We start from the raw sequence: 23,543 nt of genomic DNA on the forward strand, positions 1-23,543 counted from the left end.
AACAGCAAATTTGCTCTGGAAATTGCTGAGGCAGAGGCCTCCCAGAGCCCCTTGAAGGATGGGCCATGTCACTTTCTAACCCTCGGGGCATCTGAGTCTGGAGAAGCCGGGCCTCCGTATCTGCCAGTTAGAGTGGAGACCCTACCTAAATCCAGCCCTCTGACAGGTCCAGAGCCAGCCTCCAGGAATGGGTGGTAGCGGTGGCAAGGGCCCCCATTCTATGCCTGGCCTCACTGTACCCCATGGAGGGAAGGGAAAAGCAGGCAGGGTGGGGCTCTTTTCTAAAGCCAGCTTCCCAAAGCCACAGTTCAAAGCAGAGTTTTCTTAGAACTGCAGGCAGAGATGATCCCCACCCCTTGCCTCCCTGGTGGACAAACACAAAAAGTTGAGTGGTCCCTGGGGCGCCCAAGACATGCTTAATTGCTTTCTGAGAGAATTGTCACCTTCTTTTGGTTTCCTCCCCCTCACCACTGCCCTCCTGAGCCCTTCCCCCAACCTCTGGAGGCTCTTGCGTGGGGAACAGGGCTGAGGCCCAGAGATCCTTGGCTGCCTCCCAAAGTAACCAGCAGCGATGTGCAGAATAGCAGCTTGCTTCTCCAAATACATCGCCGCACCACCTCTGCCGAAAAAAGAACCCTATGTTTGGGGAATAAGTGTGCATTTTGCTAGGAGCCAGGCACTCATCGACTGCAGATGGATGGTGGCCCGGGCTGCCTGAGTGGGCCAGGCTTCAGCGCAAGCAGACAGTGTGAACCAGGATGGGGAGAGGAGCCAGCCGGGGAAAGTGAACCGTCGGGCTGGTTGGAGGTTTGCATCCCAAGAGCTTCGTCAGCATCTTGTGAAGCTTGAAGTAGCTGAGAGTCGCTCAGAGGGATGTGTCTTAGGAAGGGCAGGCTAAAGAGAATCCCAAAGAGACCACTGACTGTGTAACGGTTCAGATACCTTAGAGTCGTGGTTCTCAGCCTTCTAATATTGCGACCCTTTAATACAATTCCTCGTGTTGTGGTAACCCCACAACCGTAAAATTATTTTTGTTGCTACTTCATACCTGTAATTTTGCTACTATGAATTATAATGTAAAAATTTTTTGCAGATAGAGGTTTGCCAAAGGGGTCGAGACCTACAGGTTGAGAATCACCATTTTAGACCTTATTTCTGGTGACGTGAGAGATGTCTCGGCAGTTAAGAGCACTGACTGCTCTTCCAGAGGACCTGGGTTTAACTTCCAGAACCCACTACAGTTTTAGGGGATCCAGTGTCCTCTTCTGACCTCTGTGGGCACCAAGCACTTAGATGCTAACAAAACACTCCTACGTACTAAAATGAAATACAGATATAATTAACTTTTTTCCTGCATAATAGAAGTGGGTAATGACTTTCCCCCTCACTGTAACTGAGGGACCCAGGATCTTTTGATCTTGGGGTTACCCATAACTGGCTGAAGAGGAACTGTGGAGGAAGATGCCTTATTTTGGCCTGGACTCGGAGGAGGTGTGCTTGCATCTGCTCACAGTCTAGTGACGAGAACTAGTCACGTGACTGTGTGGTTGGGAATGTAGCCTTTGTTCTTCAGTGAGGACTGTCGGAGAAGAGCGGGGCTCTGGTAGATAGTTAGCCATCTCTGCTGAATGCCGTCATGGGACAAAGGATGAGTGACTCACGCTGACGTATTTTGTTCCTGATTGTTTGTTATGTTTGCTTTCTTTGGGTTTATTTGGGAGCTGGAGAGAGCCTGGGGCCTCACACATGCTAAGCAAGAGCTTTGCCTTTGAGCTGTATCCCAGTGCTTGTTCCAGTTTTGAGAAAGTTTCTCCCGCTCTCTCTTTCTCAAGACAGGGTTTCTCTGTGTAGCTCTGGAATTCGCTCTGTAGACCAGGCTGCCCTTGAACTCAGAGATCCACCTGCCTCTGCCTCCTGAGAGTTGTTGGGATTAAAGGCACGTGCCACCGCTGCTGGCTTCTAAGAAGGAGCCTTGCACTTCAATCAGGAAGTTCTGCTGGAATAATAGGAAAGGAATTTGCTTTTGTGAAGGATTTATGACGCTGAAGAGCTGGCTTAGCAGTTATGTGTTGTTTTTTGGGAGGGCCTAGGTCTGATTCCCAGCACCTATATCAGGTGGTTCACGGCAGTCTGACTCCAGCTCCAGCTGATCTAATGCCGTCTTCTGGACTCAGAAGGCATCTGCCTGCACACATCCACATACACTCACGCACACATGATTGAGAAGAAGACTTGGAAAGGAAAGAGAATTGATAAGCTCCTGATTGAGTCTTCAGAGGGGTCTACCGGATCCTTTGGGTGTCTCAAGGTCAAAATCTAGGCTGAGCTCTCACCTGGAGCCTTGAGGACCGTGATGGTTTGGGGGGAAAAGTGGCCCCCAAAGGAGTGGCATTATTAGGAGGTGTGGCCTTGATGGAGGAAGTGTGTCACTGTGAGTGTGGGCTTTGAGGTCTCTTTCGCTCAAGCTTCCTTTGGTGTTGACTTCTGCTGCCTGCAAGATGTAGGAGTCTCAGCTCCAGCGCCACCTCGGCCTGCAGGCTGCCACGCTCCCCGCCATGATGATAATGAACTGAACCCCTGATTTGTAAGTGAGTCACTCAACAAAATGTTTTCATGGTGTCTCTTCACAGCAATAGAAACCTGACCAAGACAAGGAAGCAACCCTCTCAAGGTCGCGTGTAGCTCCTTGTGTTGGGGTGACTGAGGTCCCTGTTTCTGCGCTGACGATTGGCTGAGGCCATCTGGCGTGTTCCATGTGGCTCCCTCTTTAGATGCATGGATCTCTGTTGTGATCGGGATCTCTGACTTCCGCTGCAAAGAATTCTCTGCTGTTAATGAAGCCCTATGATTAGGTCAGGCCCACCCCAACAACCATCCTATTTAAAGATTTCCTCAACTGTTTTACGTGTATGAGTGTTTTGCCTATGGGTATGTACGTGTGCCATGTTTGTTCCTGGTGCCCCAGGAGGTCAGAAGAGGGTGTCGGGTCCCCTGGAACTGGAGTTTAAAAAGATTTCGAGCTGCCATGTGTGTGCTAAGGTTCAAACCCAGGTCCTCTGGAAGAGCAGCAAGAGCTCGTAACGGCTGAGCCACCGCTCCAGTCCCAGGACGATGTTCGGTGACGCTAAAGAGACTTCTGTTTTCTGGCTGAGGAGCTGCTCACTTGGAGTGACAGATGGGCGTGGCCACAGCCTTTGCCATATACAGGGCCCATCTGGGAACGGAGAGGAAATGTCCCTTCCTCCTGCAAGCCCCTTTCAAAGCTTCATAGAGACCGGGCTCCCTCAGGAAGAGGCTCAAGATGGAATAGAACACGTTGACCCCAAAGAAACACTTCTGGCCCTGCCTCTGGGGGTCTACTGGACACTCCTTCCTTCTTAGGCATGCCTGGACACAGTGACTCCAGGACTTGGCAGCTCCCCCAGGCATTGACTGGCCTACTTTTCCTCTAGTCCGGAGTGGTAGCTGCCGATTTGTTCCCATAGATGGTCCAACACTAGCAAGGACAGGAGAGCTGGTTGACCCTGTTTGTGAGGCTCCCCCACAACCATTTCAACATAGCCTCTTGCCAAACTGTTGACATCTAGGTTCCTTAAAGGCCCTTTATTGCATCCCCAGGGGTTTTCTAAGCAAGATTCTAGTTCCTCCCCTAGCCTGCCATTGTAGGGGCTAGGCCCTGCTCTTCCCCTGGGCCTGCCCCCTCTAGTCACAAGAGTGTGAACACCTGTAGCAACAAGCTCTAGGAGTGTTTTCTTAGCTATGTGTGCATAGTGGGGGGTGTCCTGGGGTGCTGGGCAGCAAAAGGACCCCTTTGTGTAGTCCCCTCCTTCAGGCCTGGAGCTACCTTCCCACATACACCTTCTTTCTCTCCTCCCTGGGAAGTTTTGGGTCTTGGGGAATTTCAACAAGATCTCTCTCTTTGCACCAAACACCTGGTGCTTAGCTTCCCATGAGACACCTGTGTGTTCTCACGCCTCCCTTTCTCCTGGGTGCCATGGAAAGCAGCAGAAGGGAAGGCAAGATTCTCTGAAGGAACTAGGGCCACAGGTAGTTGAGGGCCCAGGCAGGCCCCACGGTTCTGCAGGATTCATACAGTGACTACGGAACCAGACTGGACAGGAGGCAGTTCAGCCCCAGCTGTGAGATGCATGTGTCTGTGTGTGTCTTGCCTCTGCTGCGTTCCGACACCAAAGGGAACGGTATCCTACATGCTGGATGGCTTGTTACAGCCTGTGTATTTTTAAGGTGCTGTGTTAGGTGTTGAGAATTGTATGGGCAACCCATAGGCTCAGAGTCTATGGGGAGCTGGCTTTATGGGAATGAGAGGCTGGGAAATCAAGAAAGCAGGGCTGGCCGTTCCGAGCTACAGGATTCATCCTGGAGGCCTTAGGAGCCACTAGAAGACTTTATGCCACGACAGGGTCAGGATCGCTTCCAGATAGGTGACTGACCTCGGCGAAGAGACCACATGCTACCAAAATCCTGCTGATGTGGCAGAGGCCCACGGGCAAAGCTCTGTCCATAAACACCCATAATCCGCTATCGATTCGTAATGGAAACAGCGTGTGTCCTTTGCCAGCCTGACTCGGCACCCAGCAACTGGTTTGCCACTCGAGTCTGCTGCTATTGCATTTTGTCATCCTGTCTCCACTAAGCCTTCTGGCTTCTAGACAAACATCCACCCCCTGTCTTCCTGCAATTCTATCCTCTCGGCATCCTCAAACCTCAACATTGTCTCCTTCCTACTCTGCCTGCCCAGCCACAGGGCATTTCCCCACTTAGCCCCTGCTGAACTTTCCGCAGAAGGGGAGAGGGGAGGGAGGCAAGTGGAGAGGGAGTTTCCACCCCAGAACCCCCTTGCTTTGAGCACTTGATGACTGGGATCCTGTTTCATTTCTGTTGCTGTGATAAAGTACCCCGAGCACAGCAGCTTAGAGAAGAAAGGCCCCATCCCCACCCTGCACCCCACTCCAGGCTGACATTTATAGGTTACAGTTCATCATTGAAAGGAAGACACGGTGGCTGCAGACAGCCACAGTGCACCCGCAGTCAGGAGACAGAACATAAAGACTGCTTGCATTCAGTTCCATCTCCCTTTTTTCTTTTCTTTCTTTTTTCCCCATTTATTTGTTTTTGTTTTTCCAAACAGTGTTTCTCTGTGTAGCCCTGGTTGTCCTGGAGCTTACTCTGTAGACCAGGCTGGCCTTGAACTCAGAGATCCACCTACCTATCTCCCAAGTGCTGGAACCAAAGGTGTGCACCACCATGCTTGACTTCGCTTTTTTTTTCCTTTTAAATTTTTTATTCATTTTACATACCAACCACAGTTCCCTCTCCCTCCACCGCACCCTCCCACCTTCCCAACCCCTTGGCTTCCCCTTTTCATTCCATCCAGGGCCCAGTCTATGAAATGATGTGATCCATATTCGAGGAGGGGAGATGTTCCCACTTCATTCAACCTAGCTGAAAAATTCCCTCATCGATGCACCCACAGGCCAGTCTAATATAGATAATCCCTCATTGAGACTCCCTTCCCAGGTGAGTCTAGATTCTGTTAGGTTGGCACTAATTCCACCTATCCCCCCCCACAGCCACACCCAGCTGCACATACACACACACACACACACACACACACACACACTCACACACTCCTTGCCCTACACTTACCCAGAGCCCTCTGCTCACTCACAGTGAATCCACTCTATACTTTTAATTTGCTTCTGAAAAGCCCCTTACTGCTTTTCTGTTTGCATGTAATTCTTCAGTTCTTTGAACTAGACACCAAAAAAAAAAAAAAAAAGGAAAACCAAGCAAAATAAAACAAACCTAAGAACAGCTGGTCTAGACAGACAGAGATCACCTACAACAGCCTCACTGGGAGCCTTGGGCATACAAGCTCCCTGCTCGCCCAAACCTTGCCCCTGTGTGACAGTCCACAAGGCTATGACGGGGTGTCCAGGCACTACACTTGCCTGGACTCACTCAGGTGATGGACTGTATCCTGGGTGTCCCCAGACTCTGGGAGTGGAGAAAACTTTTCCTCAGCTGGCCCCCGCAGTCCTTCTGCATGGCCTGGGGGAAGGTGTTCAGCCAGCAGTAAGCAGAGCGCAGCTTTGGAAAAATCAACAGCCTACACCTGTTGCTCACCAGGTAGCTTTTCTCCCTGTAGGTGTGGTTCCCCCCACCACCACACCCCCGAGGTCATACTTAGGGGAACCAGGCAGGAGGGAGCCTGAAGTAGTGGGAATCCTACAGGCTGTCCACACTGCAACCGCATAGGAAGTGGTTTCTGCTCTTTTAAAATTGCATTCACAGAACCAAGGCAGCGCCTGCATGTGTGCACCTGACCGGGGAGGGGAGCCCAGGGGAGCCGGCCTTAATCCTAGCTTCTCTTGGGCTCTAAAGAATTCAGATGACAAAAGGTTGGGTTAGATTACTTGGGTCAGTGCCTGCTTCTGATTCCCAGATGCCAAAACTGGGCCTTGAGGAGGGGTGGTGGCCTAGGCCACAGGGCTGTGGCAGGACAAGTCAGGTAACCTGCCCCTGAGGTCACCCGATACCCAGGCACCAGCAGCTCCCTGTGCCTACAGGGTAGGACTTCTTACATCTGGAACCACAGATGAAATAAAGTCCCAGGAGCCCCAGGGGTCAGGAACAGAGACTGTGGGGCATCGTGGAGTTCTGTCCACCCGGTGTCTGAGGCTCAAGTCGCTGTCTATTACTGGGGTCATTAAGATCGGAGCTTGGTCCCAGCAATTAGATAACAAAAAGCAGAAAAAGGAGATTGAGTCCATGTGGCCACAGTGGGGAGATGAACAAAGGACCAGTGACCCTTCCCCTACAAGCCCACCTTTAGGGTCCCAACAGGTGTAGTTTAGCTTTTTTTTTTTTTTTAACTTTCTTTTATAATATAGTTCCATCATTAGATCATCTCCCCTTCCCTTTCTGCTCCCAGGCTCAGGTTTGATGGAGACCAAGAGGTGTGTCCTGGCTATGGTATCCCGGACATCATCGTCTGGACTCTGTCTCTTCCACAAGTTGTCAGAGCTGTGTGAAATCTCTTCCTGGGAGACGTGTTCCTTGCCTGGCCTGGATTTCTAAGGAAATCCCAGAGTCCCAAGGAACCATGACCTCGATTCACAGAGGTCACATGTCAGATAGCCTACATATTAGATATTTACATTATGATTCATAGCCGTAGCAAAATCACAGTTATGAAGTAGCAATAAAAATAATCTTATAGTTGGGGGGGTCACCATAGCATGAGGAACTGTATCAAAGGGTCACAGCGTTAGGTCACAGCAGACCGTCTTCTGCCAGCGCCCCAGGCCAGCATCTAGCAGGACGTGTCTTCTTCCGCTGCTTCAGTCAGTTGGGTAGACAGGCCTGTAGCAGGCTGCTTCGCTCTACCTCTGCCAGAGGCCAGGTCCCTTGCCACCAGAGGGGTTCGTACTCCTCGGTATCACTATGATTGGCCACAGAGCGAGTGGCCAAGAGCATAGCTGTTTTAGTCCCGGGGTTCCCATTCGGTTACCATTTACTTCTACCAGGTTCTCTTATTGGGATCATGAAAGTCAGCTGTTGAGATCTTAGCCAGAGCCCTGGAGCAGGAGTAGGGGACAAGGCAGACGAGGACCTCACCTCCTGAAGCCTGAAGGTGGTTTAAGAGGGCTAACAAGCTCAGAACCAGGGCTCCTGTGTGTGTGTGTGTGTGTGTGTGTGTGTGTGTGTACGCGCATGAGCACAAACTCATCAGTCTGTCTTCTGTAATGTTGCGTGTGTGTGTGTGTGTGTGTGTGTGTGTGTGTGTGTGTGCGTGCACCCAAACTCATCAGTCTGTCTCCTGTAATGTTGCTAGGACGACCTTTTCTCCACTCATTTTTTTTTCCTCCCTCCCTCCCATCCCCCCTGTCTCTGTCTTTTGAGGGCCAGGGTCTCCTACTCACGTATCCCAGACTATTCTCAAACTTGGGATGTATCTGAGGACGACCTTGAACTTCTCATCCTCCTGCCTCCACCTCCAAGTGCTGTGATTACGGCTGTACACCGGCACACCTGGTATTTCCTGCCTTGCTGTGCATGGACCTCAGCTTTTTAATGAGTGTTAAACAAGCACTCACCATCTAAGCTACATCCCCATCACCAATGGGTTCTTTCTGGAGCACAATCCTAAAACCCCCAGGAGCTGCCTTGTCGGCCTTCAGTGCTGGCACCGGTCTACCCTTCCAAGTTGGTCTGCCACATCACCTGAGCCACGCACTGGATCTGGCCGCACTGAAACATTCAACTCTTATCTGACTCGCTTGACTTGACCTCTTCCCTCCCTTATGGATTCCGGCTTGGGTGGCCCTAGCCTCTGTGCCTGGCACCCAACGGTTAGCCATTCAGAATCATCAGAATCAGAGATAGACTTGGGACTTTGATTCCAGTCCTTCATTCCCTGCTAACTAGCTACGTCATCTGTGTGTGTGTGTGTGTGTTGTGTGTGTGCGCGTGCACACACAAATGTGTGCACAAGTGTGAGTGACAATATGGAAGTCAAGGGATGACTGTGAGTGTCCTTTGTTCCTCGGGCACCATCCACATCTGTTAGTGGGTTGGCGAGCTAGCTCAGCAGGTAAAGGTGCTTGCCACATAGCCCTGATGATGTGAGTTTGGGGCTTGAGCTCTGGTCAGGACAGGAGGGAACTGACTCTGGGCAGCTGTCCTCGGAGCCCCACAAGCAAGCTGTGGCATTTACACACCCTCCTGAGAACCAATGTTTGTGTTTATTCTTATTGTCTATTTGGGGGATATAGGCATGAGTGCACACGCCACGGCACTCAGGGGACGACTCTGTGATGTCAGATCAGTCCTCTCATCTCAATGTGGGCTTCTTTCAGGAATCAAACACATGACATCAGGGTTGTGCCTTTACTGGCTGAGCCATCTCCCTGGCTCCCCCCACAATTCTTTTCTTTTCTTTCCTTCCTTTTTTCCTCTCTTTCTTCATTTTGTTCTTTCTTTCCTCCCCCTCTTCCTCCTTCGTTTTGAGGTAACGTCTCTCACTGGCCTGGTACTCCTCCAATGAGGCCAGTCTGACTGGAATCTGCTGATTTCTGCGTCCCCAGCCCTGGGATTACAGGTATAAGCCACCACACCCAGATATTTCTAACATGGGTTCTGGGGACCACACTCGGGGCCTTGTGTTTGCCAGGCAATCTCCTTGTTAACTGAGCCACTGAGCCGTCTCCCCAGGCTCCTTTTTATTCTGTTTCACTGAAGTTCTTTTTTTTTTTCATTCTAGGCAGGTGCTCTACCATTGATCAACACCCCCAGCCCCTCACTGGAGGATTCTAGGCAGGAGCTCTACCACTGAGCTACCCCTCTGGCCCTCGGGCCTTTTTCAGTTTTTTGTTTTTTGTTTTTTTTTTTTTTTTTTTTGATTTATTTTATTCTGTCTGTGTGTATGCCTGAAGAGGGCACCAGATCTCATTGCAGATGGTTGTGAGCCACCATGTGGTTGCTGGGAATTGAACTCAGGACCTTTGAGAGAGCAGGCAGTGCTCTTAACCACTGAGCCATCTCTCCAGCCTCTTCACTGAAGTTCTTAATGGGTAGCCCTGGCTAGATTGGAATTTGTTATATAGACCAGACTGGCCTCAAGCTGATTTGTTAAGTAGACCCTCCCTGCCTCTACCTCACAAGGGCTGGAATTACAGGCATGTGCCACCACATTGCCACTAACTGGAAAAGTAATGTTCCCTCACCAGAAAAGTCAGTATAGACTCTATCCAGGATGGGCCTGCCTGGATTGACGGCGGGTGACTCCTGGGTGGGCACACCCTGGAGAACTGAATCTCTGCCTCCTAAAGGTACAGGTACCCTGGGGCCAGCGCCGCCAGGTCAGGGGAAAGCACTCCAGAGCAGCAGGTGGCTGTCTGGATCTGGCTGATCTGCTCCTTCACTTGGAAAGAAGCCATGGCAAGATCAGCCAACGGGACCAAGCCCTTTATCCTGGTCTCTGAGGCCAAGATGTACATCATGTGTGGGTTCTGAGGAAGGGTGCAGACAGTTCTAGGAAACAAACAAACCATCTTCCTTGTGAACCGGACATCCAGCTGGAGCCCCTGGGTGAGCTCAGGTGGTTCACCAGTCTCCACGCTGTCAACGGGCCCACCTGGCAGTTACGCCACCTAGGGCAGGGACGCTGGAGTACCCTCGCTGAAGGACACAGAGCTTCCTTCCCTGTCCTTATTGGCTACCTAGAGCTGGTGACCTCCCCAAAGTGAAAGCGTAGCTCTGCAAATGTGGGCGCCCAGACCAGAGGGGTTCTCAAGGTAGATGCTCTCTGCCACCCCAGTTCCTAGGCTGGCATCCCATCTGCCTGTCCCAGCTGCAGGAGCTCCCATAACCGGTCTAGACTGGTCACATGCACCCTGGCACACTTTGTTCCCAGTCCTCTTTCCCACAATCCTCCCACGTCCCCGAGGAACTGGGTTCTTTAGGTAAGAAACAAATACCTCCCCCATGAGGCCTTTAGGTTCTGAGATCACAACCTATGCTTGAAGCCAGCTCAGGACCCACTTAGCTGCACCGTTCCACCGGGCTCCAGGAGCCCTCAGCCTGCTCCCACCCTCTGGGAGGCGGGACAAGTCAGGACACTGGTTGGCATTCCAGTGACACTCGCCCTCCCTGACTGCTAAATATACATCAAGGAGGAATCTGTGGTGGGAAAGAGCCACCACAGGCAGGGTTAACTCTTCCGCTGCCCCGCAGTGATGCCGGCAGCTGGGCTGGCTGGCAGGGCCCCAAGGTTACTCTCAGAGAGATCCCCAAACCAGCTGGGGAGTTGGGGATCCAGGCTCCTCACAGCAGGGCAGGAGAATGGGGTCTTTGGGTTTGCAGAGTGGGCCTGACCTGTAGGCAGAAGACAAACTGTGCCTCACTGCCCTCTCCGAACCCAAAAGGTGAGAGGGGAAGGAACTGGATCAAAATAAGCAGGTGGGGGGATCCTCTGCTCAGAGATACCAAATGGCTTCCTCTAGAAAGAGCAGCGCAGGCTACAGGATCTTCTTTCAAGAGGCAGCAGGCAGACCAGGACCCGCCCATTTCTCTCCAGCAGGGTGTCCCAACGGGCTCTCCTTAGCTGTGATAACACCATGACCAAAAGACACTTGGGTTTTTTGGCTGACTCTTCCACATCAGGGTCCACCGCTGAGGGAAGCCACGGCAGGAACCTGGAGGCAGGAACTGAAGCAGAAGCCTTGGAGAAACACTGTTTACCAGCTTGTTCTGCAGCTTGTTCTTCGTGGCTTGTTCACCCTGCCTTCTCATACAACCCAGGGCCACCTGCCTAGGGATGGCACTGCCACAATGGGCTGGGCCCTCCCACATCAATCATTCATCAGGAAAATGCTTCACAGACGTTTTGCCCCCAGGCCAATCCAATGAAAGAGTTTTCTCAGTTGAGGTTCCCTCTTCCCAGATGACCCCAGCTTGTATTAAGTTGATGAAAAACTAAAAAGAGGTTGGTTTTCTATCTTCTATTTATTTATTGTCGTTTTGTGACAGTCTCTTGAATCTCAGGCTAACCTTGAACTTGCTATGTAGCCAAGGCTAGCCTGGACTCCTGTTCCTCCACTACTGCCCAAATGCTGGGATTGCAGATGTGCGCTCCACCTGTCTTTTTGGTTTTGTTGTTTTGTTTTCTGTTTGTTTGTTTTGATTTTTTGGCAGGGTTTATCTGTGAAGCCCTGGTTGTCGGGGACTCACTCTGTAGACCAGGCTGGCCTTGAACTCACAGAAATCTACCTGCTTCTGCCTCACAAGTACTGGAATTTTTTTTAAAAAGATTTATTTATTTATCTTATGTGTATGAGTGCTTAATCTGCATGTATGCCTTTATGCCAGAAGAGGGCATCAGATCCCACTATAGAGGGCTGTGAGCCACCATGTGGTTGCTGGGAGTTGAACTCAGGACCTCTGGAAGAGAAGCCAGTGCTCTTAACTGCTGATCCATTTTGTCAGCCACCAAGTACTAGAATTTTTTTTTAAAGAATTTATTTATTTATGTGTATTCTACTTGTATGTGTGCCTGCATGACAGAAGAGGGCATCAGATCCTATTATAGATGGTTGTGAGCTGCTATGTGGATGCTGGGAATTGAACTCAGGACCTCTGGAAGAGCAGTCAATGCTCTTAATCTCTGAGCCATCTCTCTAGCCCTGTTGATTTTTAATTCAGGGCTGGGGATCAAACCCAGGGCTTCTTCCATACTAGGCAAACACTCTACTAACTAAGCTAAATCTCCAGTTCTATCTATGTATCTATGTGTCTATGTATTTATCTACTTACCTACCTACCTACCTACCTACCAACCTACCTACCTACCTACCTACGTATTATCTGAGGCAGGGCCTTTGTATATAGCTGAGCTGGCTTCAAACCCACACACTTCTCAAACTCATGATTCTTTTGCCTCTGCCCCCCTCCAACCCAAGATTATAGGCATGCACCACCCTGTCCAGTCTTCTGAGTTCTTTGTATAGAAACTGGGGACTCTGGGGGCAGCTGGAGAAGGGTACTAGATGGGCCTCCTGTCCTTTTGCTTGAGTTCGCTTGTAGTACATGGCCACACTCCATGAATTCAGCAGCCCACAGCAGCCTATGAACTTGGCAGGGTGGGTAAGAGACTCCTTCCTTCTTTGGGGCAAGAGGAAGGGTCCCAGCAGAGACTCTGTGGTCATATCTAGGGACAACAGTGGTGGCTGGGGGAGGCAATGAACCCAGTCCTTTCATGCCTCTGCTCAAAACTCCAACCCTGGTGTGGCGGAGGAACGTGCCTTCAGAGTGAACGCGAAGACAGGGGCACAGCTGAACTCTCCCACCCACTAAGTCCCTGCTGGCTGTGGGCCCTGCGGCAGTCACTTGGGTTTTCCTATAAAAAGCCAGTTAGTTCAAAGGGCCTCTGGCCAGTGAGCCAGATGGGTCAACCAGACAGTCCTGCAGCGCCCCCTGCTGGGGCGTTTCTCTCCTGGAGGTCACAGGACAGACCTACTGCGTGATTAGAGTCCCTTGCTAAAGACTGCCTCATGGTCCTTTCACAATAGCAGCCCGGACAGCCAAGGGACTCAGTTCGGAAATTAGGACTGGGAATATAGTTCAGTGGCAGCGTGCCTACCTATGATGCCTGAGGCTCTGGACCTGAGGTTCAGTGAGACTCGGGTGTGTGGTGGTGCTTGAGGGTGAACTAGTCCATGAAAATCAATTTGGGGTTGGTCCAAAGGTCATTCTCAACTGCGCAATGAATTCGGGGCTAGTCTGAGCTACACGATTCCGTCTCAAGAACAAATCAAAAAGACTTCAGAACTGTGGGAAAATTCACTTCTGATGTTCGAGCCCCGGACTGTACGACATTGTGAAGTCAGCCTTAAGAAATGGATGCGATGGATCCAGAAAATCGTTCTCCAGCCAACTTCCTATCAAACCAGCAAACACGACGTGACTTGGGAAGAGCTGGGAGTGGTGGCCCACGCCTTTAGTACCAGTACTTAGGAGGCAGAGATAGGCAGATCCCTGAATTCCCAGCCAGCCTGGTCTCCAGATTGAGTTCCAGGACAGCAAGGGCTACGCAGAGAAACCCTGTCTCAAAACATGACCCCCCCCCCCAAAAAAAAAGACTTGGGAAGAAATGGGAGACCCTTGACATTTGAACGTCCCCCAGTGCTAGTGAAGCTACCTGATAACAGGACTGACTGACATATGGTCACTAGGAAACCAGGACCCCAAGGAAGGACTTCATGACTCCGAAGTGGATTTCCATCAGTCAAGATTATTAACTATCCCATGATGGGATGTCCTGGGCAGCTCGCGGAGCAGCTGCTAGTGGCTGTGGGTCCCCGCAAGATCTCCAGGGTGGCAGCGCCATGCGGCCGGGGGAGTCAGGGTCCCCGGGCGAGTGGCAGAGTCAGGCGGCTAGATGCGGTGGACGGCAGAGTAAATGGACATAAGGCTATACATAAAGCTAGACATTTATCACTTAAAAAAAGGGAGACATAGACAAACATAGAGAGAACAAAGACACACACACACACACACACACACACACGTGAGAGAGAGAGAGAGAGAGAGAGAGAGAGAGAGAGAGAGAGAGAGAAAGAAAGAGAGAAGATGGCGGCAAGGGAGGTCCGAAGTGGCTGGGGTGGGTGTGGTTAGTTCTTAAAGTGTCCCAGTGGAATAACAAAGATGTTTCAGCAGGTGAGCGGGTGGGTAGAGGGAGGGAGGGAAGGGGGGGGTTTGCGGGGCGGAGGAGAACAAACAAACAGGGAGAGGATTTATTCTCTAAAAACCACTTGAGAGTTTATCAATAAGAAAATTATTTTTTTAAATAAATTATTTATTTTATTTTATGTGCATTTGTGGTTTTGCCATGGCTGTCAGGCCTCTGGAACTGGGATTACAGACAGCTGTGAGCTGCCATGTGGGTGCTAGGAATTGAACCCAGGTCCTCTGGAAGAGCAGTCAATGCTCTTAACCGCTAAACCATCTCTCCAGCCACCCCCCCTTTTTTTTTAATTTTTGAGACAGGGTTTCTTCGTAGCTTTTGGTTCCTGTCCTGGAACTAGCTCTTGTAGACCAGGCTGGCCTTGAACTCACAGAGATCTACCTGCCTCTGCCTCCCGAGTGCTGGGATTAAAGGCATGCACCACCACCACCCGGCAAAAAGAAAATTCTTAAAGGAAGGTATGGAGGCTCACATGGTGACCTCAGTACCAAAGCAACTGTGGCAGGAGAATCACTCTAAGTTCATTCAGGTTATCCTGGGCTACACAGTAAGGTCTGATTTCAATAACCTCCCCGCTCCAAAAAAAAAAAATCCTTAAACTGTAGGAGCCAGTCATGATAAGCTAAATATGGGCAGGTCGCCCAAAGGAACTGCCAGAGTAGAACTCAGCCATCAATAAATTTAAATGGAGGCCTGAGTCTCAGTAGTTTACCCAGTAGCAATACCTGACTGTGGAAAGGACCACAAACTGAGATAACCCAGGCACCACCCAAGAACAGACCAGTCAAAGGAAATGCCTAACATTCCAACCACTGTAGATAGGATCACCCACCAACACACACTCACCAGGACATCCCGGATAAATGTCAGCCAATCAGGGGTCCTGAACGTCAGAAACACCTCACCCCCATCTTTACTACTATAAAAACCCAGTTCTAACTGAGCTGGGGCTCTTGGTTTATTCCATTACGTTGGACGTGCGGAGAGACCAAGTTTGCAAACTTGCATAAAATAAAGGTTCTTTGTGGGACTCGGTCTGGTCTCCTTGTTGGCTTTTGGGACTTTGTGGATTTGGGCATAACAAAACAAAAGTACACAAAGAAACAAGAACAGATTAGTTTAGGAGTTTAATTTGGTTATTTGTTTTTGTTGTGTGACCCAGGCTGGCCTCAAACTCCCTATGTATGATCCTCCTGCCTCTGCCTCTCAAGCAATGGGATTCCAGTTGTGTGTCAACATGCCCAGCTAAGAACAGATATGTGATATCACAAATGATACACTTAAAATGATCTCTGAGTTTAAATTTTTATTTATTTATTTATTTAGAGACAGTGTCTCACATAGCTCGGCATGGCCTCAAACTCCCTCTGAAGCTGAGAATGACCTTGAACTCACGCCGCTCCTGTCCTCTTGCCTACCTGTCTACAAAAAAAGTTGTGAGCAGATGCATAGCCTCCTTATTTTGAAAAATCTTATTTTAACTCTTTTGTGTATAATTGTGTGTGGCATGCAATCGTGTGTCTTCACGTGCACGTGTGTGGATGCACTGTGTGTGCGTGCACATGAGCCTAGAGGATGAGATTGGGTGCCCCCCTCAGTCCCTCTCTACCTTTTATATTGAGTCTCTTACTTGAACCAAGAGCTCAGTGGTTCGGCTTGTCTAGCTAGCCAGCTCACCCTGGGGAGTTCCTATTTCCGTCTCCTGTGTGGTCAGATCGCAGACAGCTGCCAGGCCTGCCTGCCTCTCACCGGGTGCTGGGGTCCAGCCTCCAGTCCTCACGCTTGTGATCCAGACTCCGGTCCTCACGCTTGTGATCCAGACTCCGGTCCTCACGCTTGTGATCCAGACTCCGGTCCTCACGCTTGTGTGCCATGCATTTCACCCACTGAGCCATCTTCTCGGCCTCACATTATTTTACTTGTTTTTTAGACAGGGTCTGGACAGGGTACCCAGCGGGTCTCCACTTCCTGCACTCAAAGAATCCTCCTGCTTCAGCCTCTTAATAAGCTGAGACCACCTGCATGTCCCATGGCACCCAGTGTCCAATGTGTTTTATTAGGGAAACATGATCCTAGGTCCCTGGAGTGTCAAACCCAGGACTATAGATTTAGCAACAGAGCAAAGAATTCCTGAGATGCCCTTCCCCTGCATCTCAGAAGACCTGGCTTGTACTACGTGGACCAGGAGCTTGTTGGTTTGTGTGAGCATAGACTAACCTGGCCCTGCCTCTTCAGGACTGGACAGAGTGCATCATGTCCTCCCAAGCTCAAGCCCAAGGACCTTGCCTCTTTGAAAGGTGAAACTCCACCTACTTCTCCGTTCTTCCTCTTCCCTTTCTCTCTTTGCACCTCTCTCTCTCTCTCTCTCTTTCTCTCTCTCTCTCTCTCTCTCTCTCTCTTTCTCTCTCCTTCCCCCCACTCCCTTTATCTTAATAAAACTCCGCACTTAAGTTCTATCTGTCTGTCTGGCGTATTTGTCTCCCACCAGCCATGAGCTCTCACTCGCTGTGGTTTGGACTCGCCCGCCACCAAAGGTCCCTCTCACACAGAATTATTACAGTTTGGGTCTTAGCATTGCTCTGAACCAACTTTGGGACTTCGGACATGGCAGTTAGCTGCCCCATGCTTCTCGCTCTGCAGTGCGCTGCTAAGTGATTATGGTGCTTCAGTGTTCGAAAACAAAGGTGTTAGCCAGTCTGTGAGCACAAATGGAGTCAACTCTGCATCTCTGGTGGCTCAACGTCCCCCCCCCCGTGCTGATCTCTATCTGCCTCAACAGTACCTTTTGGGTCATTTGGGTGGGGGGGGGACGGCGATGGATTTCTGGATTCCCTAGTGCTCAGGAACAGGCGAGAACGTTTGCTTTCGTTGGTCTCCCTAGGGGTGGGGGCACCTGGCATTTGGAAGAAGCCTCCTGTAGCTGGCCCAGCCCCCTGGTGTGGTCGTCATCGTTGTCTATGAAGACAATTGCTCACCCTTGGTCCTGGCACTCCTTTGTAGGGGTTCAAAGGTTTCCCACAGGGGACGAAGAAACCTGTATTCCCTCTGGCCAAACATCAAAGGCAACTATTGCTTTCTCCTCAGAGACTCCGAATAGCGCATAGCGATGGACTGGTCTGACCTGAGACAGACGCCACCCATTCCTCCTGGGATTCCCTCTTTCCTGGTTACCCGCACTTGCACCCCCTCTACTAGACCAGAGCCCCATGCATTCACCCTGCTCCGTGCACATCCGGGTGTGCACAGTGGAGACTCTGATACTCAGTGTCCACTGTGGCAGTGAACATCCACCCCAGGCAGCTCCCAGATTCCTAGCCTTTTCTCTTGTCTCAACACCGTGTCTTGTCTCAGAAGCGGACCAGAGGGCTTAGAACACACACGAATCTGCTCTCACAGGGTGGAGCCAGAAGAACCCCACCCGACCCCCAAAGGGCCTAGAGTGGCAGCCTAGCAAATACTAGAACACCAAAGCTACGTCCTGAATAGGAATCAGGGCCAGAGAGATGGCTCAGAGGTTAAGAGCTCTGGTTGCTCTTCCAGAGGTCCTGAGTTCAATTCGTAGTAACCACATGGTGGCTCACAACCATGTTTAATGAGATCTGGTGCCCTCTTCTGGCAGGCAGGCCCACATGGAGGCAGAACTGTATACATAATAAATGAATACATCTTAAAAAAAAAAAACACAAAAGGCTAGAAATCATGTCTCAGTTCAAGACGTGCTGCCACTACATGTTTGTGACACACTTGGAAACATTTTTGCTTTATCAGAGTGTAAAGGAATTGAGAGGGTGGCTGAAGGCTCCTACTCTCCTGACAAGTGAGAGAGGAATACAGGAAAGCTGGGCATTTATTCTGCACCAACTGTGTGCCTGGCCTCTATCAGCTCTTTAGCTTGCATCGACCAGGCTGTGGCAATGAAAGTAGGTGGGTCTCAGCCCAGAGCTCCTATTTAGGAGAGAGGTCAACTCAGCCTGAATGGGAAGCTGAAAAGGGCCCCAGCTGGCCGCTAATGTGTTTACCCACGGCCCACAGCAGGTGGGCGGTCCATCTGCTGAGTTCTTCCTGCTGAGCCCCAAGAGGGGGAGGGGAGTCAGTGCCAACATGAGGGGCCTAGCAGGGGTCAGGGAGCCTGGAAGACTCCAGTCCTATCAACTCAACTGCTCTGCCTCCCTTCCTGTGCTGGAGAAAAACCTTCCTCCAAGGCTCAGGGGTTGAAGTTACCTGTACATACATGCACACGCACGTACGCACACATATCAGTTTCTAGTGCCGTGGACTGAGGACGCAAAGCAAGACCCATAGAGCCACTGTGGTGCTGGTGCAAGGAGAAATTCAGAATCAAATTGGGGTGTCTGAGATCAAAGGGATTTCTTCCTGACTGGGTTAGACCTGGGGACACCCAATATGTGTTAAGACACTAGGCATCTCTATTCCTTATCTAGGCACCTCCCATTGCTTAGCCAAAAACATTGGCTCTCTCAGCCCAGGAAAGGCCTTGAGTCTCTACAGATAGCCTTCTGTTCAGACTTCAGCTTTACCACTAGAGGCCAAAGAGGCCACCAGTTTAGGGAGCGGGAGGCAGGCCAGGTTCACACGAATACGTGCATCTGTCTATCCATCCATCATTCCATCCGTCCATTCGGCTCGCATTAGCATTTGCCCTGTATGTACCAGGTGGAAGGCCCCTTCCAAAGGGGTACCCCAGCAGCTGTTCTGATGTGTGGGCCCGCAGAGGCCTGCCCTTCCCCCAGAAAATGGGAATTGGGATGAGGCTCACCTGTAGGGTGACTATTTTTTTATTTCTTCTTTCTAACTGGAGTCACCCAAAGGGGGAGCCTTTCCCACTCCCCCAGACTGAAAAGTTGGTGAAGTTTTGGTGGGTACAGTTGCAAAGCTCTCACTGGCAGAGGGCCCACATGTCTTTGCCTTTCATCCCAGCACTCAGGAGGCAGAGGTAGATGATCTCTGAGTTTGAGGCCAGCCTGGTCTGCAGAGCGAGTTTCAGAATAACCAGGGCTACACAGGGAAACCCTTCTCAAAAAAATCAAAACAAAACAATTGCAAAGGTCTCTTTGCAGGTGGACCTGAGGCCCCCGGGAGAGCCAGCCTGGCCCCCTTTCTCTACAACTCTGCCCCTACAGACTTCAACACAAGTTCCACCTCCGTGCCCTTTGGCTGTGACTTCACGGTGCATGACATGTGGACATCAAGGATGACCTGTCGGACTGTGGCTCTGAAAGTCTTGCTGATGAAGCAATAGAGGCCAAAGTTGACAACCGTGTTGAGCATGGCCACCATGTTGGCTATGTCCAAGACCAGGTGGACCCTCCAGTCCCGGTGGACGGGGGCCACATACAGGTGGTACAGCATGACACAGATACGTGGTGCCCAAAGGACAGCAAAGAGGGAGGTGACACCCAGGAGGATGGCCGTGCTCTTGCTCACCCAGGGCCGCAGCCCTCGCTGGCTCCTCTTCCGTAGCCGGAGGATGATGGCTGAGTTGGTGACCAGGAAAACGTTGCAAGGGATGAAGTAGACAATGAGGCAGTGAGCCCACTTGAGGACTTTGTCCATAGTGCTGGGGGGATCTGCGTCCCTCCACACATCCAGCCACCAGTAGAACGGGATGCCCGTCAGCAGGGCAACGCCAAGGACCACGGCAATGGCGCGGTGGGTCTTGCCTGGGGACGCGGTGGCCCGATGGCGCAGCGGGCGGCACACCGCATTGTAACGGTCCACCGTGAGCAAGACTGCAATCCAGACTGAGGCATGATTGGCCGCAAACTCCAGGATGTTTGCCGTGCGCACCACAGCCTGGGGCACCTGGCGGGCCAGCACAGCTCCCTGCAGGAGGAAGCCCACGAAGACGATGATCACTTGCGTGACGATATCCGAAGCTGTGAGCGCCAGGAGATAGTGGTAGGAGGGCTTCCTGGTCCTGGCGGCGAGACGGGCCAGGGCCACTGTAGTCAGGAGGTTGACTGATGGAGACCCAGGTTTTGGAGGCGAGAAGTCAGAAGCGTTAGAAGGGCTGTTAGCAGTGGGCTTTTCTAGATGTTTGCAGGGTCCCTCTCCCCTGCCACTATGATGGGCTCTGCTTCTTGTTTCCTTCTTTACCCCTTGCAGTACTGGGAGCTGAGCTCAGGGCTAGGCAAGCGCTTTGCTACTGAAGCATATCCTTAATCCATTTGTCTTTTTTAACTTTGTATTTTGAGACAGGGTCTCTCTAAGTTGCCCAGGCTGACCTGGAACTCATGTAGTAGCCTGGTAGGACCTGAATTTTCTGCTTCTGCCTTCCCAGATCTAGTTGACTCAAACTTCCTATAGATGGAAGTTTGGAGGATGACCTTGAACTTCTGATACTCCTGCGTGCATCTCCCAAGCAAGCACTGAGATTACAAGTGTGCACCACTGTGCCCAGTTTATGTGGTGCTGGGATCAAACCCAGGGCTTTGTGCATGCTAGACAAATACTCAACCAATCGAGCCACCAAAGCCCTCCAGCTGGTTGGAAGTATAGTTTGAGTGACAGATCACTTGCCTTGCAAGCCACAGGGCCTGGGCTCTGTCCCCAGTGACCACAGGACCAAGTCAGATGAAAACAAAGCTTAGTCTGCCAAGCTGGGTCATCTGGTCAGTATTGTCCCACCATACCCCAGGCCATGGACCACCTGCCCCATCATACCCCAGGCCATGGACCACCTGCCCCATCATACATACCCCAGGCCATGGACCACCTGCCCCATCATACCCCAGGCCATGGACCACCTGCCCCATCATACCCCAGGCCATGGACCACCTGCCCCATCATACCCTGGGCTTTGGACCACCTGCCTCATCATACCCTGGGCTTTGGACCACCTGCCTCATCATACCCCAGGCCATGGACCACCTGCCCCATCATACCCCAGGCCATGGACCACCTGCCCCATCATATCCCTGGCCATGGACCACCTTGGTAACAAATGGACTCATCTAGAAGGGCATCCGCATGCTGGCATTCTAGCCTATGACTTTCTCAGGAGTTCTATGTCCTTCAGAGCAGAGGTGTCGTGGGAGCAAGGTATAAGTTACTAGACTTAGGGAGTACCCCCTGAACAAGGCCAATGACCTTTCCTACATGAGAGCACTGCCTCCTTCCCTGGCTCCACTCTGCACGCAGGTTACAGAAGGGTTGCTATGACAGTGTTGCACCGATCCTCTGTGATTTAGCCATCTTGAGAGAATCTGGACCGGATGAGGGAGGGCCCCTGTTCTGGCTCAACCTGAGGTCCCAGACCCTGGCTCCCCACTCACCAGGCAGTCCCAGGCTTAGTAGGACGCTGTAATAGATGACAGGGATGATGCCAGCTACACATGGCGACCTCTCTGGGATCGCTGGCCAGTGGCCATCCACATCATCGGATATTGGGTCACTCCCATTGAGTGTAGGCAGCAGGGTCACTCGTGGCTGTGCAGCTAGGAAGGATGGAAAGGCAGAGTGACGGGAGTTAGATTTTTTTCCCCCAATTGGGCTTGATTGACAGCAGCCCCTGCCTAGCCCCAAGGTCCTTCTATTCAGTGCTGTTCTGTATAAAGCCCTAGGACACTTTCAGCCAAATGCAATCCTCCTGCGGGACTCCAGCCCCCTCCTCTCTGCTGCTCTCTTATCAACGGGAAGAGTCCTTGGCTGCGACCTCCCCTCCCCTGCATCATAACCCCTGCCACTAAGGAAACCAGCTGCCCTGCGGTAGTTGTGAACACACTGGAATGGACTGGGGTGGCTGCACCTTTAGTAAGGATGCCGGTGGCTCTGACCCGTGGCTCTGACCGGCGGCTCTGACCGGCGGCGGCGGCTGCCAGCAGCTGCTCGGTTCCATTGGACACCCAGGAAAAGTGTCCACACACCATTGGACACTTGGACTCAGGAAAGACCAGAGGATCCCTTCCTTCCTCAGCCAAGAGCGTCCTCCTTCGCAGGTTACAGCTACCGGTGTTCAAATGACTCAGATTGTCCCATGGGGAAACTGAGTCCCAGAGCAAGGTGGCACCGTTGTCTAGGACCTAATAGGGAACGAGGATTCCCTATCCACATCTGCTTTGGCCCTGAGTCATAAATATGCTTTAAATCGTTTTAGAATTTAACTTACAGACTTTGCTTTCCTGCTGAAGATGAGTGGAGGAGCTCCCCCCCATCTCCCCCCCACATCCTACCTCCCACCCTCCCACCTCCCACCTCCCACCTCCACCCCCCCTCCCACCTCTGACCTCCCACCTCCCACCTCCCAGGTCCATCGGCTCACTATCAGCAGCATCACTGGCCCCACCCCCACCTCATGACACACACTTGCCCTTTATCTTACTGCCCCTCTCCCCATTTAAAAATATTTTACCTGTCTCTGGTCCCGCAAGCCCCATAGCGTTGAGTCCTGGCCTCCAGGTCCCCAGCAGCTTTTCCTTGGCGTGCCCACACCACCTTGTGTATTACCTGCCGTGACTCTCACTCTGGCTCTCTGAGGGAGGGTTATTTGCCCCACGCTTTCTCCTGTAGCTCTGAGTCTGTTGGTACAGAGAGTGGGACAGTGGGGGTGGGGAAGGAAGGGCGGGGGCCCAGCCATTGAGTCTCCAGGGGATCCAGGAGGAACAAAACAGTTTCTTCTATGGTACAGAACCAGCAGGGAAAGCCTGCTGGGTAGGGGGCTTCAGGACAAAAAGGCTGTGGGTCAGAATTTGCTTAAATGGGTATTTCTGCGCTTGGGGGTTAAGGAAGGAGGGGCGGAAAGGCAGGAAGACAGACCTACTAGCTCTGGACAGCAGCCCTGTGCTCAAGGGCCCTCGGCAAACTGGCCCATTTAGTGGGGACAACCAACTCTGGAGTTGAGGCTCTTGGGGGAAGGCTGAAGGAAACAAGGGGCTGATTCTATGGGCACACATGTGATGCCTGTCAGAAAGGAGGAGGCTTGTGTCCAGGAACTGGGGGGTTAGCCCCGAGCCTCAGGCAGGCAGCAGCAGTCAGGGTTTAGATTCCCAGAGAGGTCCCAGGGATCGGATTCAAAGGAGTCTTACCTGTAGACACCACAGTGGTGGGCAGGGTGAGGTCCAGGCTACCTGAAGGAGGGGGCTGTTGGGACAAAGGCCAGAAGGAGGCTACGTGCCTTGCTACCCCCAGGAGAAGGCTGGCCAGGTTGCCGGCAGTGTGGAGCGCACAGGACCCAGTGGTCTAGCAACCTTTTTTTTTTTTTTTTCCCCTAGACGTGGTGCAGCCAAGCAGCTCTCAGGAACACCATTCTCTGGTAAAT

The 23,543-nt window shown here is 51.7% G+C and overlaps 1 protein-coding gene across 1 annotated transcript; it reads right to left on the reverse strand.

The window, feature by feature from the left end:
* Positions 1 to 19,290: 19,290 nt before the first annotated feature.
* Positions 19,291 to 22,662, reverse strand: Gpr142 (G protein-coupled receptor 142). Its single transcript, XM_048445690.3, has 3 exons — positions 22,638 to 22,662; positions 21,562 to 21,723; positions 19,291 to 20,247 (listed from the first exon to the last, which is right to left on the reverse strand). Exons 1-3 carry the CDS (start codon positions 22,660 to 22,662, stop codon positions 19,388 to 19,390), a joined length of 1,047 nt encoding a protein of 348 aa, XP_048301647.3. The 3' UTR covers positions 19,291 to 19,387.
* Positions 22,663 to 23,543: the final 881 nt, after the last annotated feature.

This window comes from Myodes glareolus, chromosome 9 (assembly GCF_982192425.1).
Source record: "Myodes glareolus chromosome 9, mMyoGla1.1, whole genome shotgun sequence".
Taxonomy (NCBI): Eukaryota; Metazoa; Chordata; class Mammalia; order Rodentia; family Cricetidae; genus Myodes; species Myodes glareolus.

Coding starts and splice junctions, on each gene's coding strand:
- Gpr142 (XM_048445690.3), bottom strand. CDS start 22,662: ATGGGGCTTGCGGGACCAGAGACAG. Junction 21,724..22,637: donor GCTTGCGGGACCAGAGACAG/GTAAAATATTTT, acceptor CATCCTTCCTAG/CTGCACAGCCACGAGTGACC. Junction 20,248..21,561: donor ACTAAGCCTGGGACTGCCTG/GTGAGTGGGGAG, acceptor GGTCTCCATCAG/TCAACCTCCTGACTACAGTG.